The following is a 15912-nucleotide window of genomic DNA, read 5'->3' on the forward strand; positions in this document are numbered from 1 at the left end:
GTCAAAACAAAATGACATTCCTTATCCACAAAAAGACCCAAACCTTCACTGCAGTGGCATAGCATTGTGGCACATACAGACAGATGGAGGAAAGAGTGTAGACCAGAGTCTGAGTGAACGGTTGCACATGAAGGCTTTTAAAGGAGAGGACATGAATACAAACAGAGTAACAACTAATAAACTCACCACAGTGTTGTCATGACACTCTCTCCTAGTGTCACCTCAGTGGGCTGCCTCTAGAAAATGCGGTTGTCAAGGTCAGCAAGGTCTATTGCCCAATGGGGGAATTAGCCCTGCCAGGTGAAACAGTACATAAAAATGTTTGGCTAAGCCATTTCAATACTTGAATGTACTATTTCTGGCTATGTTTGTTCTCATGCTCAAACAGTTTTACACTCTGAAAACAAAGTCCACACTCTTGTTTCCAAACCAATTTCTCTCTGTCATATCTTGCATCTTACCATGCTCATATTCTATGTTTTGCCCATTTGCTCCAAAAGCTAAGAGAGGCTGATGCAAGACAGTGGAGAGAATAACACTGCAGGGCACAGAGCTGAGGCCGTGAATTGATGAGGGATGCCAATGCATTAGTGCTGCTGTGGAAGCACAGCTCTGCATGACGCAGGTGCATTGCAGAGGGCCACATATCGCCCAGGTCATGCTGTCAGAGTAACTGGTGTGACTATATCATAAAGGAATTACCACAACAGAGATAATGACCAACACATCCAACTGGCATGCTGAATCGAAAATGGTTCCCTCTGGCAGGATATCAGACATGATAACATTCAAACTACCGAGAGAAAGTGTAACAGCAAAAAGGATTGCAGCGTGCAGTTGTGTGGAAGCACTCCCTTTTTGAAAAAACGTCCTGATGAGTGTAAAAGGTTGTATGGAAAGGAAACTATTATCAACCAGCATCTGCCACAAAATAATGACTGTGTGTCATTCAGCATCACTGAGTAACCCGACCACCAACTACGAGTTATTCTTCAGCCATTCACTTTTCTAAGCAAAATACACAAGTTGTTGGAGTAATCTCAATATTCAACGTGTCTTTCCTGAAAAAAAAAACAAGACTCTTATCACCAAGAGACAAACCCTTCCCTGCAGTGACATAGTAATTAGGGCACACCTTTCCAAAGCAGATTAGATAGAGAGAGAGCGAGGACAGACCGGACAGACAGGACAGACATACCGACAAGAGTCTCCGTGGTGTTGGCTGTTGTGACTCCTTTTTAAAGATTGATGAGAATAACAAGCAGATCGTAGCATCTAATAACTCAGTGGCGTCATGCCTCTCTCACTATTTTCCCTCAGTGGCTACAAATCCGCCCGGTTGTAGGCCACGTTCCGTGTTAAGATAACAGTTTGTTATTCAATTACCCTGATGCTGAATCTGAGCTACACGGTCCAAACCCACATCAAGATCCTCAAAACGTAAACTGTAACTTTGGAAAACCTAGTACACAATTCTGTCATTCATGCAAATCAGTCTGAGTAACAGTACACAATATTTTTCCACAGGTTCCAATATCCATTTGTTGTGTTTCTTTTGGTAACCGTTAACACACTAATCCTCCCGTATCAAAGTTAAGTGCCTTTATATTCTTGTCCGCGCCGGCGGCGCCTTTCCCCGTGCCACGGTAACCTGGTCCTGCCATCTGTTAACATAAAACATCTCCAAAGCATCCTGTGTTGTTTGTACAAACTAAAAGGGCTGATGCAAAGAAGGTGGAAAGAAAACAATGCAGGGTACAGACTGAGGCCTGAATGATGAGATGCAATGCATAGTGCTGCGTGTGGAGCACAGCTCTGCATGACGCAGGGGCATGCAGTGGCCACATATCGCTCCAGGGTCATTTCTGTCAGAGTACTGGTGTGACTATATTATACAAATACCACAACAGAGATAGATAATGATACCTATCCAAACTTGCATATAAATTCCAAATAGTTCACTATGACAAGAAATCAGAATGACTAACATCCAGCTATCAGACGAAGATAACAGCAAATAGGATGTAACGTGTAGTTGTGTAGAAGCACTCCTTTTTGAAAAAAGTTAAATGAGCAAAAAATTATGCAAAGAAATATTTTCACCAGGACCTGCACAATAATGACTGTGTCCCTAAACCGCAACAGAAAAATCTCACTACCAACCTGAGCTGTTATTAGCCATCACTATTCTAAGCAAACACACACACTTGTTGATGTACTACCAACTGTTTACTTAATTAAAGTGGCTGTCAAAACAAAATGACATTCTTATCACAAAAAACCAAACCCTTCACTGCAGTGGCATAGCATTGTGCACATAGACAGATGGAGAAAGAGTAGAGACAGAGTCTGAGTGACGGTTGCACATGAAGGCTTTAAAGGAGAGGACATGATACAACAGAGTAACAACTAATTAACTCACCACAGTGTGTCATTGACACTCTCTCCTAGTGTCCCTCAGTGGCTGCCCTAGAGAAATCTGGGTTGTAGGGTGTAGGTCAGGTCTATTGCCCATGTGGGGAAATTAGCCTGCTCAAGGTGAAAAAGTACATAAAATGTTTTGCTAAGCATTTTAATATTGAATGTACTATTTCTGGGCTATGTTGTTATCAGTTGCTCAAACAGTTTACACTCTGGAAAACAAAGTCCACAATTCTAGTTCCACAAAACCCATTTCTCTCTGTCCATCTCTTGCCATCTTACCATGCTCATATTCTTATGTTTGCCCATTTTTCCTGTTTCTAACACATCTACTTTGAGACCAAATTTCATTATTTATCAGTCAGTGTTATTCACTTCACTGATTAGTGGTCATTAATTGTTATGAAATTTTCTATCCTTAGGTTACACGAGGTCATGTGTGGGCCTTGAGGTCCTCGGCAGTATTAGGTGTTTGGCTTGGTTTGAGAACCTAGGTGCCAGTCTATCTCAACACTGTGGTGTCCAGGGCGAGAGACCTGTTGCTGCCTTCCATAGACATAATAGATAGCTGGCCGTTGACCGTTCCAATCTGGTTAAACCGACATCTGTGTCTTCAGACTGAATATGCTGACAATACTGTAACCACCTGCATGGTAAAAAACATTCTCTTTGACTAAGTCTCGGGCGTGTAGTATTTGTTGTGTATCTTGGGGTTTAAAGTCTATACACCAGGATGGTTGGGCAGCAGAGAAGTTGAGACCGACTCGGGCACTTCTGGTGATCTTTTAAAATGCTAACAATATAACCCCCCCATAGTTGGCATCAGTGGTTTAAAATGAAAAACGCCCCCCTCTGAATTCGCATGTCATATTTGTAATGGATTATTTTTGTCTCAAACGTTGCATGTGCTAAATAAAAACCAGCGTGTTTTTCTTTGCACTGACTTCCCCTGTCTGTCTGGTTTTTGCACTTCCTGTTAGAGCGCCCCGTGGCGGCTGAAGAAAAATCAATAGAAAAGCTGCATCTTTGTATAAGCTGCATGGTTCAAAGCGTGGGAAAAAAGTAGCGGCTTATAGTCCGGAAAAAACGTTGTTTATTACGCCTGACTGTGACTACATTGTTACTCAAGCAACAATTCAACACTGCTTTTTTTTTCTTGCATTATTCATCATCATCATCCGTATCTGTTTTCTGTCATACATGTTTGAGTTTTTTTGTAATTTCAATTTTAGATCTTTGCAGCATCCAAGCCTAGGGACTATGTACAATAAGTGCCTAGAAACATCAACCAGTATCATAACCACCTCAAACTTTGTCTATACATACAACCACAAAATAATTAGTCCCTCAACAATCCACCACAGAGGTTAGTGATCCACTGATTGTAGCTCGAAGACTACAGAATGCAGTTCAGCACAATCAATTGTTCATTCAAGTGGTTCCATAAATGGTAGGCCTTCAAGAGGTACCGCATGAAAAAATTATGCACCAGCAACAAGGCAGCTCCCGCTGACAGAACCCTATAGACTACCACCAAAACAGACTCCACAGCCGATAAGCTGTAACATTATGACCACTAATCAGTGAAGTGAATAACACTGACTGACATAATGAACATTTGGTCCTCAAAGTAGATGTGTTAGAAACAGGAAAAATGGGCAAACATAAGAATATGAGCATGGTAAGATGGCAAGAGATGGACAGAGAGAAATTGGTTTTGTGGAACATAGAATTGTGGACTTTGTTTTCCAGAGTGTAAACTGTTTGAGCAACTGATAACAACATAGCCCAGAAATAGTACATTCAATTATTAAAATGCTTAGCAAAACATTTTATTGTACTTTTTCACCTTGAGCAGGCTAATTTCCCCACATTGGGCAATAGACCTTGGCCTACAACCCAGATTTCTCTAGAGGCAGCCACTGAGGGACACTAGCAGAGAGTGTCAATGACAACACTGTGGTGAGTTTAATTAGTTGTTACTCTGTTTGTATTCATGTCCTCTCCTTTAAAGCCTTCATGTGCAACCGTCACTCAGACTCTGTCTAACTCTTTCTCCATCTGTCTTATGTGCCACAATGCTATGCCACTGCAGTGAAGGGTTTGGTCTTTTTGTGATAAGAATGTCATTTTGTTTTGACAGCCACATTTAATTATTAGAACAGTTGGTAGTACATCAACAAGTGTGTGTGTTTGCTTAGAATAGTGATGGCTAATAACAGCTCATTGGTTGGTAGTAAGATTTCTCTGTTGCACTTAGGGGACACAGTCATTATTATGCAGGTCCTGGTGATAATATTTCTTTGCATTAATTTTTTGCTCATTGTAACTTTTTTCAAAAAGGAGTGCTTCTACACAACTACACGTTACATCCTATTTGCTGTTACTCTGCTGTCTGATAGCCTGATGTTATTCATGTCTGATTTCTTGGTCATAGTGAACTATTTGGAATTTAGTATGCAAGTTTGGATATGTATCATTATCTCTGTTGTGGTACTTCTGTATAATATAGTTACACCAGTTACTCTGACAGCAATGACCCTGGAGCGATATGTGGCCATCTGCATGCCCCTGCGTCATGCAGAGCTGTGCTCCACACGCAGCACTATGCATTGCATCCTCATCATTCATGGCCTCAGTTCTGTACCCTGCATTGTTGTTCTCTCCACCTTCTTTGCATCAGCCTCTTTTAGTTTGTACAAACAACACAGGTTATGTGCTTTGAAGATGTTTATGTTGCACAGATGGCAGGACCATGTTACCTCAGCTGTACAAGAGTTTTACTTTTTAATTATGTGTGGAATTATTATATTCGCTTATCTTAAAATTATGAAAGCGGCCAAAGCTGCATCAGGAGAGGATAAAAAGTCGTCATGGAAAGGGCTCAGAACAGTAATTCTTCATGGTTTCCAGCTACTGCTCTGTCTCATTCAGCTGTGGACTCCATTCATAGAAGCTGCTGTATTTAAGATTGATTTCATGTTATTTATTGATTTCAGGTACTCTAACTATGTATTGTTTAGTCTTACTCCAAGATGTCTGAGTCCTCTTATTTACGGCCTCAGAGATGAAACCTTTTTTCATGCATTGAAAACCTTTGCCTTCTTTGGCTCGTATAAAATAAATATTTAAAAGACATAAAAGGCACCGATTTATATTGATTTATAAAGCTCTGAATGTAAGTAAATCATAAGTAACCTACTTGTTTAACTGGTCCAATAGTCATTATTTACTCTGGGAAGCACTCAAAGTCAAGAGCAAATACTAAATTAGGAAAAAGCTACTTTGAGTTTATTGTCAAAAACCTGACTGCATTGGGTTTAAGTTCAAGCTCAACACTACTTTTGTTTCTTCCATCATCATTCATTTGGGGTGACCACAACAAATAGAGAAAAGAGAATCTTTTACCCATGAAGGTGTTATCGTCAACACATTCTAGTCTGGAGACACAGATGTCTGTTTACACAGATTGGAACGTCAACGGCCAGCTATCTATTATGTCTAGGAAGGCAGCAACAGGTCTCTTTGACCCTGGACACCACAGTGTTGAGATAGACTGGCACCTACTGTTCCCAGTCAAAGCTAAACAACTAATACTGCTGAGGACCTGAAGGCCCACACGTGACCTTGTGTTACATAAGGATAAAAAATTTCATAACAAGAACCAAGAGATACGTTTGCACAGGAATAGTTTGTTACGGTTACCAAAAGAAACACAACAAATGGATATTAGACCTGTGGAAATACTTGTGTACTGTTACTCAGACTGATTTCATAGAATACAGAATTGTGTACTTTGTTTTCCAAAGTTGACATTTACTTTTTGAGGATCTGATGTGGGTTGGGGACAGTTGTAGCTCAGATTCAGCATCAGGGTATGTGAATAACAAACTTTATCTTAACACTGAACTTGGCCTACAACCCGGATTTGTAGCCACTGAGGGAAAATAGTGAAAAGAGGCATGACGACACTGATTAATTAGCTGCTGCTCTGCTTGTATTCTCATCAATCTTAAAAAGTAGTCACACGCAACCACCGCTGAGACTCTGTCTGTCTGTCTGTCTCTCTCTCTCTCTCTATCTGTTTTTGGAAATGTGTGCCCCAATACTATGTCACTGCAGGGAAGGGTTTGGTCTCTTTGTGATAAGAGTCTTGTTTTTTTTTCAGGAGACACGTTGAATATTGAGAATACTCCAACAACTTGTGTATTTGCTTAGAAAAGTGATGGCTGATAATAACTCATTGGTTGGTGGTCGGGTCTCAGTGATGCTGAATGACAACACAGTCATTATTGTGCAGATGCTGGTGATAATCTTTCTTTCCATCAACCTTTTACTCATCATGACGTTTTTCAAAAAGGAGTGCTTCCACACAACTGCACGCTACATCCTTTTTGCTGTTACACTTCTCTCTGATAGTTTGATGTTATTCATGTCTGATATCCTGCTCATAGTGAACCATTTTCGATTCAGCATGCACATTTGGATGTGTGTCATTATCTCTGTTGTGGTACTTCTTTATGATATAGTCACACCAGTTACTCTGACAGCAATGACCCTGGAGCGATATGTGGCCATCTGCATGCCCCTGCGTCATGCAGAGCTGTGCTCCACACGCAGCACTATGCATTGCATCCTCATCATTCACGGCCTCAGCTCTGTACCCTGCATTGTTATTCTCTCCACTGTCTTTGCATCAGCCTCTCTTAGCTTTTGGGCAAATGGGCAAACATAAGAATATGAGCATGGTAAGATGTCAAGAGATGGACAGAGAGAAATTGGTTTTGTGGAACATAGAATTGTGGACTTTGTTTTCCAGAGTGTAAACTGTTTGAGCAACTGATAACAACATAGCCCAGAAATAGTACATTCAATTATTAAAATGCTTAGCAAAACATTTTATTGTACTTTTTCACCTTGAGCAGGCTAATTTCCCCACATTGGGCAATAGACCTTGGCCTACAACCCAGATTTCTCTAGAGGCAGCCACTGAGGGACACTAGGAGAGAGTGTCAATGACAACACTGTGGTGAGTTTAATTAGTTGTTACTCTGTTTGTATTCATGTCCTCTCCTTTAAAGCCTTCATGTGCAACCGTCACTCAGACTCTGTCTCACTCTTTCTCCATCTGTCTTATGTGCCACAATGCTATGCCACTGCAGTGAAGGGTTTGGTCTTTTTGTGATAAGAATGTCATTTTGTTTCGACAGCCACATTTAATTATTAGAACAGTTGGTAGTACATCAACAAGTGTGTGTGTTTGCTTAGAATAGTGATGGCTAATAACAGCTCATTGGTTGGTAGTGAGATTTTTCTGTTGCAGTTTAGGGACACAGTCATTATTGTGCAGGTCCTGGTGATAATATTTCTTTGCATTAATTTTTTGCTCATCATAACTTTTTTCAGAAAGGAGTGCTTCTACACAACTACACGTTACATCCTATTTGCTGTTACTCTTCTGTCTGATAGCCTGATGTTAGTCATCTCTGATTTCTTGGTCATAGTGAACTATTTGGAATTTACTATGCAAGTTTGGATATGTATCATTATCTCTGGTTTGGGAATTGTGTATAATATAGTCACACCAGTTACTCTGACAGCAATGACCCTGGAGCGATATGTGGCCATCTGCATGCCGCTACGTCATGCAGAGCTGTGCTCCACACGCAGCACTATGCATTGCATCCTCATCATTCACGGCTTCAGCTCTGTGCCCTGCATTGTTGTTCTCTCCACCTTCTTTGCATCAGCCTCTCTTAGCTTTTACAAACAACACAGGTTATGCACTGGGGAGTTGTTTATGTTGCACAGATGGCAGGATCATGTTAGGTCAGCTGTACAAGAGTTTTACTTTTTAATTATGTGTGGAATTATTGTATTCGCTTATCTTAAAATAATGAAAGCGGCCAAAGCTGCATCAGGAGAGGATAAAAAGTCGTCAAGGAAAGGGCTCAGAACAGTAATTCTTCATGGTTTCCAGCTGCTGCTCTGTCTTCTCCAGCTGTGGTGTCCATTCATAGAAGCAGCTGTATTTCAAATAGATTTCATGTTATTTATTAATATCAGGGTCTCTAACTACATATTGCTTAGTCTTACTCCTAGATGTCTGAGTCCTCTCATTTATGGCCTCAGGGATGAACTATTTTTTCAAGCACTGAAAAACGTCTTTGGCTTGTATAAAAGAAATATTTGACAATGTAAATTATTAGATTGCTGTAGATTACTGAACATGTCTGCACTTTAGTTTTCATGAGTATTTTAAGAATGTTTTATTTTTAACTAGTTTATTACCCCTGACTGTGACTACAATGTTACTCAAGCAATAATTCAACACTGCTTTTTTTTTTCTTCTTGCATTATTCATCATCATCATCAGTATCTGTTTTCTGTCATCCATGTTTGAGCCTAGGGACTATGTACAGTAAACTGCTGCTATGCCGTATTGTGTTGTGTTGTTATTATATATGTTTTTATACCATATATAGTTTTATGAGTGTTTCACATACGTCACAAACAATGACTGAAATCTATAGACTGTTTCGAGGAAGAAAATGTATGCACAAACACCACACCTCACTTTGGAAAACAAACAGAAAATGTTTTCCAGTTCATGATGGGAGATTTTCGTCAAATTAACCAAACCTCAGCAAGAAGATTTGTCCAAGTGCACCTCATAACACGACAAAAGAGACAGTTAAACACATTTTTTTTCTCTTTCTCAGGTAATGAATGAGTAAAGAAGATGAAGGACATGAATACTTTGTGCAGTTGTCTGCAGTCAGCAACAGAGCAGTTCTTAGCGTTGACATAATGCTAATGTCAGGGGTCTGGCAGATGCAGGGAAAAAATGGCAACCTTTGCAAAGTTAATTCTCAAGCAACTGGTGGAAATAGTCAGATGGAGAAGGGTACAATCATCACAGGCATGCTCCTTATGAAGCAAGGGGGACAAAACCTTGCTAACCACTGTATTGTTATACTCTGGTTTTGAAACTCTATGGGCAGAAGGGATGGGCAACTTAAATGATGGAGAGTGCCACCGTTTTTCGTTGACATAACCAGAGGACCACATAGAACCACACACTTAACCAGATATGATAAAACTGCCATTTTAAATGTTTGTGTGTATATGTTCACATGTTTATTGACCCAACATAACTTAACATATTTCATGCTCAAATGCATGTACAGTCGTCCCTCATCACGGTTCACTTTTCGCGGACTCGCTGTTTCGCGGATTTTTTTAGTGTAATTTTGCATGCTTTTTTTTTTACAGTGTACTGTAACAGTATGAACGCGCATTGTGTTCTGCGTCCTGATTAATTAAGGGAGTACTGTACAACATGCATGTAAAAAGGTGTATAAAAGTGTGTGGTTAGGGGTTTTACAACCTTAAAACATGTATAATAACTTACTTCGCGGATTTCGTTTATTGCGGGGGTCTTTTAGAACGTATCCCCTGCGATAAACGAGGGACCACTGTATAACAGTTGTAGTCTTTTTTGATAAATAGGAATTCAAAAGGTTTGAATTTGCTTCAGCAAGTTCAAGCGCAACGGCATAAAAGGCCTTGAGTGCAGACTCCTGTGTGGTTGTGGCTCTGGTAAAAAGTATCTGTTGCTTGTGTACTTTTGATTTTAGGTCAGCTACTATAGCAGCCCTTGCAGCTCCAGTATATTTCTCATATTTAGCTTTGTGCAACGTGTTGTAGTGGTGACTTAAATTGAAATCTTTCATGGCAGATAGCGTCTCTAAGCATACTAAACACATAGGTTTTTCTTTAAATTCTGTGAACAGATAGTCTTCACCTGAAACACACGATTTTCATTTTCCTCCGCTCTTACCCCTAAAATACACTGCAGAACGACACGTTTCAATTTTAGTCAATGTGTCAGCTCACACAGTCTCTGTTCTTGCTACGTCACGGCTCCGGAACAACTGCGGCGACTGTCAGCCTTCTGCAACACATCAACACATACGCAGAGCTTCTATTTTTCACGGACGCCGGGGCACGGCGCATAAATTCAGCACAGAGCAGATTGTGCGAGGAAGGAAATCGGCTACAAAATACAAAATAAAACCCAGGTGGATTTTCAAAATAAAATACTCTGTGTTCACCGTGGATCAGTTTCATTACAAGAACACGTCATAATGAGCAGGGGCGACCTGAAGTCAACAGGTGAGAGGTTTTCAGGCATCTTTTCACCCCGTCGACCCCATGGATAAGGAGAAGTTAATTCTGGAGGTCCAAAATCAACCTATCATTTATGACACCAACAAAAAAAGGCAGCCGGCAATATCACGCGATTATGCGTGAATCCGTGAGATCTCGTGCGTTCACACGACGCTCGGTGGCTGGTGGAGCGCAACAGTGCGCATCACGAACGGATTATATGTGAGTTGCGGACGGCAGAGTACGCTGTCGTTCCGGAGCGGAGCCGTTCCACCGCCGTTCCGCATGCAGTGTATTTTAGGTGTTCGGCGTGTCTGGACGTCTCTCCCTCACTGCTCGAGAAGAAGCATGCACAAGGCGGCGTCAGCATTAGAGGCACTATCTAGTGGCCAACTGTGTAATTACAACTGATGTGATGTGCCGCAGGTGACACCGTTTCATCATTTAAAAAAATTATTCTAAGGGCCACTTCGAGTGAGGGCGCGGGCCGTGTGCGGCCCCCAGTTGCCCATCCTTGCTCTATGTTGTTTATGTAGGTGCGTATGTGTGCACTTGTGTACCTATCTAAATGTGGACTTTGTTGTTGGTAAACATTCACCAAAAGGGGACCAGGAAGCCAGCAGGAGACATTCTTTAGGTTACATGTTGGACAAGCATTAAATCATGCTAGAATCATGTCTAAAGCACTCTGGTACTTCTATCTTTTTTTTTTCCTTTTTTTAATTTCAGCTAAGAGGGGACCTACAGGTATGTGAGTGGTTGAATCTCTTTAATACTGAAGGGAGGTCATTAAACAGACCACTTATTGAAGAAACTTGAATGAGTTCTTGAGTCATGGTTTGTAACAAATTATAAAACAACTTAATGGGTTTCAAGCTTGAAAAAAAGAGAGAGAAAAAAAAATAAAATCAAATAAAATGGTCAGAAAATGTCTTTTTATGTTTAATAGATCGCTAAAGACTAAATAATGATTAGAAATATTTTGCTCTAAATAATTCAGCAATTATTACTCAGTTATGAGAATATGAGGAAAGAGGAAAGCCAGACCTCAACAAGTCCACTGTAGTGTTATAAGCTATCTCTGTGGTGTCTGTCTGTGCCTGCATGGTGCGGGGGGTGCATGTAGGTGTGTGTCTGTATGTGTATGTTATTATTATATTTTCATTTATATTTGTCTTTACAGTAATTTCTGTACGTCTGTAATTTGACCACATCGATAAAGTTTACCTTGAGTACAGACAAGATTTGTCTAGAGACAGCCACGAGCAGACGAGCAGATTGTGGTGATGACGTCACTGTGGTGAGTTTAATTAGTTGTTACTCTGTTTGTATTTCTGTGTCTCCTATAAAGTCTTCATTCACAACCGTCACTCAGACATTGTCTGACTGTCTCCATCTGTCTTGTTTGCCACAATGCTATGCCACTGCAGTGACAGGTTTGGTTATTTTGTGATACGAATGTCATTTTTATTTTTTTAATTGTTAGAACAGTTGGTAGTACATCAACAAGTGTGTGTGTTTGCTTTGAATAGTGATGGCTAATAACAGCTCATTGGTTGGTGGTCAGGTCTCTCTGTTGAAGCTTTGGGACACAATCATTATTGTTCAGGTCCTTGTGATAATATTTCTTTCCATCAATGCTTTCCTCATCATAACTTTTTTCAGAAAGGAGTGCTTCTACACAACTACACGCTACATCTTATTTGCTGTTACACTTCTGTCTGATAGTTTGATGTTAGTCATTTCTGATATCCTGCTCTTAGTAAACTATTTTAGATTTACTATGCAAGTTTGGATATGTGTCATTATCTCTGTTGTGGTTCTTCTATATAATATAGTCACACCAGTTACTCTGACAGCAATGACCCTGGAGCGATATGTGGCCATTTGCATGCCCCTGCGTCATGCAGAGCTGTGCTCCACACGCAGCACTATGCATTGCATCCTCATCATTCATGCTCTCAGCTCTGTACCCTGCATTGTTATTCTTTCCACCTTCTTTGCATCAGCCTCTCTAGGCTTTTACAAACAATACAATTTATGCACTGTGGAGATGTTCCTGTTTTACAGGTGGCAGGATCATGTTAGATCAGCTATTCATGAGTTTTACTTCTTGATTATGGTTATCATCATATTATTTGTCTATGTTAAAATCATGAAAGCGGCCAAAGCTGCATCAGGAGAGGATAAAAAGTCGTCATGGAAAGGGCTCAGAACAGTAATTCTTCATAGTTTCCAGCTGCTGCTCTGTCTCATCTACCTGTGTGGTCCTTTAATAGAAGCAGCTGTTATACAAATAGATTTCATGCTATTTATTAATGTCAGGTTCTCTAATTACATATTATTTGGTCTTACTCCAAGATGTCTGAGTCCTCTTATTTATGGCCTCAGAGATGAAACGTTTTCTCATGCACTGAAACATTTTGCCTCCTTTGGCTTGTATAAAAGAAATGTTTGACAATGTAGATTATTAGATTGCTGTAGATTACTGAATATGTCTGCACTTTAGTTTGACATGAGTATTTATTTTTTATCTGTTGACTATTATAAGCCTGACTGTGACTGCATCCTTAGTCAAGTGACAATTCAAAACTACTGTTATTTTCTTTCTTTCTTATTTTCTGGCAACATTCATCTGTTTTCGCTCATCTGTGTTTGAGTTTTATGCAATATTGATTTACTATGTTACTGTAATTTTAGATCTTCCAAGCCTAGCTAGAAATATGGCATACTGTATGCACAATAAACAACTGGTATGCCTCAGTTGTTTTAAGTGCTGTTTATATTAAAGTTGTAAAGTTTTATCAGAATTTTACATACTTCATAAACACTGAATCAAATGTACAGCATGTTCTGGAAAAAAATGTATACAGAGAAAAAAAATGTTCATCTCCTTTGTCTTGTGTAAAAGAAATATTTAAAAATGTAGATTATTAGAGTAATGTAGATTACTGAATATGTCTGAATTTTAAGAAAGTTCTATTTCTATCTAGTTTTTTGTATTATAAGTTACTGTTATTCAAGCAACAATACAACAATGCTTTTGTTTTCTTCTCATCATCTGTATCCGTTTTCTGTCATCTATGTTTGAGTTTTTTGTTATTTGAATTTCAGATGTTTACAGCATCCAAGCCTAGCAAACATGTACAAATACTACTTGTTAAAAAAGTGACTGTATATACAATAAACTGCTGCTATGCCTCATTTTTTTATCTCTGCAGTTTATATTGAAGTTATAAAGTCTGAGGTTTTTTTACATACTTCCCAAACAATGATGGAAATCTACAGAATGTTTTGAGGAAAAAAAATATATATAAATGCACAAACACCACACCTCACAGAAGAACACAACAGTGAACAACACCACCATCACCCCTTTGAGTCCTTGAGCTCCTGAGAGAGTAAAGAAAAGAGGTTATTGCATGTTAACAATTCTGTGAGCCTGCTCCTCTTACTATCTGTGTAAACCTCGGCAAGAAGATGGATCCAAGTCAACAGATATAGGCAAAAGAGACAGTTTAACTTTTTTCCTTTTTGTCAGAAAATGAATGAAGACTAAAGACATCAATACATTATATTTAGATATATACTGTAAACATGACATGAATATAGTACTATATATATAGTACTCTTATTTATGGTCTCAGGGATGAAACATTTTCTCAATCACTGAAAAATTATGCCTTCTTTGGCTTTCATAAAAGAAATATTTGACAGTGTAGATTATTATCATTATAAAAGCGGAAATAAACATATAAAAACAGGATTTGGTACAGTGACAAGAGTAAATGCAGGTTAGGGTCACGTTTTAGGTTTAAATGCAATAATTGATTGCATTCGTATTTTCAAAACATCATACTAGGTTTTTAATCCTAAACTGAAGAGATGTGTAGAGACCAGTTGGTTTGTGAAATATAGAATTGTGGCCTTGAATTGTTTGAACAATTGATAAGAGCATAGTCCAGAAATAGTACATCCATCTATTAAGATTAAACAGTTTAATTCTTTCACCTAAATTGTTGTATAATACTGTGGTTTTGGCAAGCTCGCTTGTGTATGTGTGTGCAAACTTGCTTGCCTATCTAACTGTGGACTTTGCTGCTTTTGCACATTCACCAAAAGGGGACCAGAAAGTCAACAGGGGACATTTTTCAAGTCACTTGTTGGACAAGCATTAAATCATGTTAGAACATGTATAAATTGCTCTGGTATTTTTATTTCTTGAAATTTCAGCCAAGAGGGGACCGATATGTGTGTGCTCAGTAGTGCCTCTGCTGACTGGAGCAGAAAGCAGAGCAGAGAACGATCCACACGTCATTTCTAACATTCCCTCATTGTTTGAATGTCTTTCAGACTAAAGAGAGGTCATTAAACAGGCCGATTAGTGAACACCACAGGCAAAGTATCAGTTTAGCCCATGAATCCATCTGGATAGTCTCAGTTTCAGAGACATTTCAGGCTGACCGTGGAGGGTTTACCCGATCTGAGTGTCTGATTGGCGGCAGAGTTGTGGAGTCACCCCCAAAATCCACCGGGCCTGTTCGTGGCACATTGTGTGAGTGTTGCGTCATCGCAAGTAATACACAGTCATTCTAGTCACTGTATCAAACCCCACCGGCTCCGTCGTGGTCCGTTTCAGACGTGTCCCAGAAGCGTCTCAATGCTCGACATATGTGAATTACGCGTCTATTTTTGACGCTTCACAAGAGTAGCACATGTCAATTTACACAGTCCACCTCGAGCGGGCGGAAGTCAGACACAGAAAAAACAAAGATAATCCGGTGGATTTTCAAAATAAAATACCCTGTGCAAGCTACCAGTCGTAAAAGCAGACAAAAGCGAAACTAATTAACTATGTAACATATTTACACATGTAAAAGCATGTTTAGAAGAATATACACTGGGAAAATTGTGAGGGACCAGACAAAGGGCAGTCGGAGGCGAGGACCCTGGCGACCCCCGGTTGCAGAAGCTGGCTCTTGGGACGTAGAACGTCACCGCTCTGGTGGGGAAGGAGCCTGAGCTGGTGCACAAGGTTGAGAGGTACCAGCTAGATATAGTCGGGCTTGCCTCGATGCACAGCGTGGGTTCCGGAACCAGTTTCCTTGAGAGGGGCTGGACGCTCTACCACTCTGGAGTTGCCCCCGGCGAGAGGCGCAGAGGGGGGGTGGGAATACTTGTTCCCCCCGGCTCGCCGCCTGTACGTTGGGGTTCACCCCGGTGGACGAGAGGGTAGCCTCCCTTCGCCTGCGGGTGGAGGGACGGGTCCTGACTGTCGTCTGGGCCTATGCACCGAATGGCAGCTCAGAGTACCCACCC

General features: G+C 40.2%; 3 protein-coding genes across 3 annotated transcripts; all 3 read left to right on the forward strand.

Moving 5' to 3' along the window:
- The first annotated feature begins 3470 nt into the window (after positions 1-3470).
- On the forward strand, positions 3471-5553 carry LOC113746133 (odorant receptor 131-2-like). Its single transcript, XM_027280737.1, has one exon. The coding sequence runs from the start codon at positions 4630-4632 to the stop codon at positions 5551-5553; it is 924 nt and encodes a 307-aa protein (XP_027136538.1). The 5' UTR covers positions 3471-4629.
- A 1662-nt stretch (positions 5554-7215) lies between these two features.
- Positions 7216-8944, forward strand: LOC113746134 (odorant receptor 131-2-like). Its single transcript, XM_027280738.1, has one exon. It carries the CDS (start codon positions 7697-7699, stop codon positions 8612-8614), a length of 918 nt encoding a protein of 305 aa, XP_027136539.1. The 5' UTR covers positions 7216-7696; the 3' UTR covers positions 8615-8944.
- Positions 8945-10785: 1841 nt separating this feature from the next.
- Positions 10786-13417, forward strand: LOC113746122 (odorant receptor 131-2-like). Its single transcript, XM_027280689.1, has one exon. The coding sequence runs from the start codon at positions 12128-12130 to the stop codon at positions 13049-13051; it is 924 nt and encodes a 307-aa protein (XP_027136490.1). The 5' UTR covers positions 10786-12127; the 3' UTR covers positions 13052-13417.
- The last annotated feature ends 2495 nt before the right edge of the window (positions 13418-15912 follow it).

Source organism: Larimichthys crocea, chromosome VII (assembly GCF_000972845.2).
Source record: "Larimichthys crocea isolate SSNF chromosome VII, L_crocea_2.0, whole genome shotgun sequence".
In the NCBI taxonomy this organism is placed as follows: Eukaryota; Metazoa; Chordata; class Actinopteri; family Sciaenidae; genus Larimichthys; species Larimichthys crocea.

Bases quoted from the DNA above. Each gene is read 5' to 3' on its own strand.
- LOC113746134 (XM_027280738.1), top strand. From the start codon at position 7,697: ATGGCTAATAACAGCTCATTGGTTGGTAGTGAGATTTTTCTGTTGCAG.
- LOC113746133 (XM_027280737.1), top strand. From the start codon at position 4,630: ATGGCTAATAACAGCTCATTGGTTGGTAGTAAGATTTCTCTGTTGCAC.
- LOC113746122 (XM_027280689.1), top strand. From the start codon at position 12,128: ATGGCTAATAACAGCTCATTGGTTGGTGGTCAGGTCTCTCTGTTGAAG.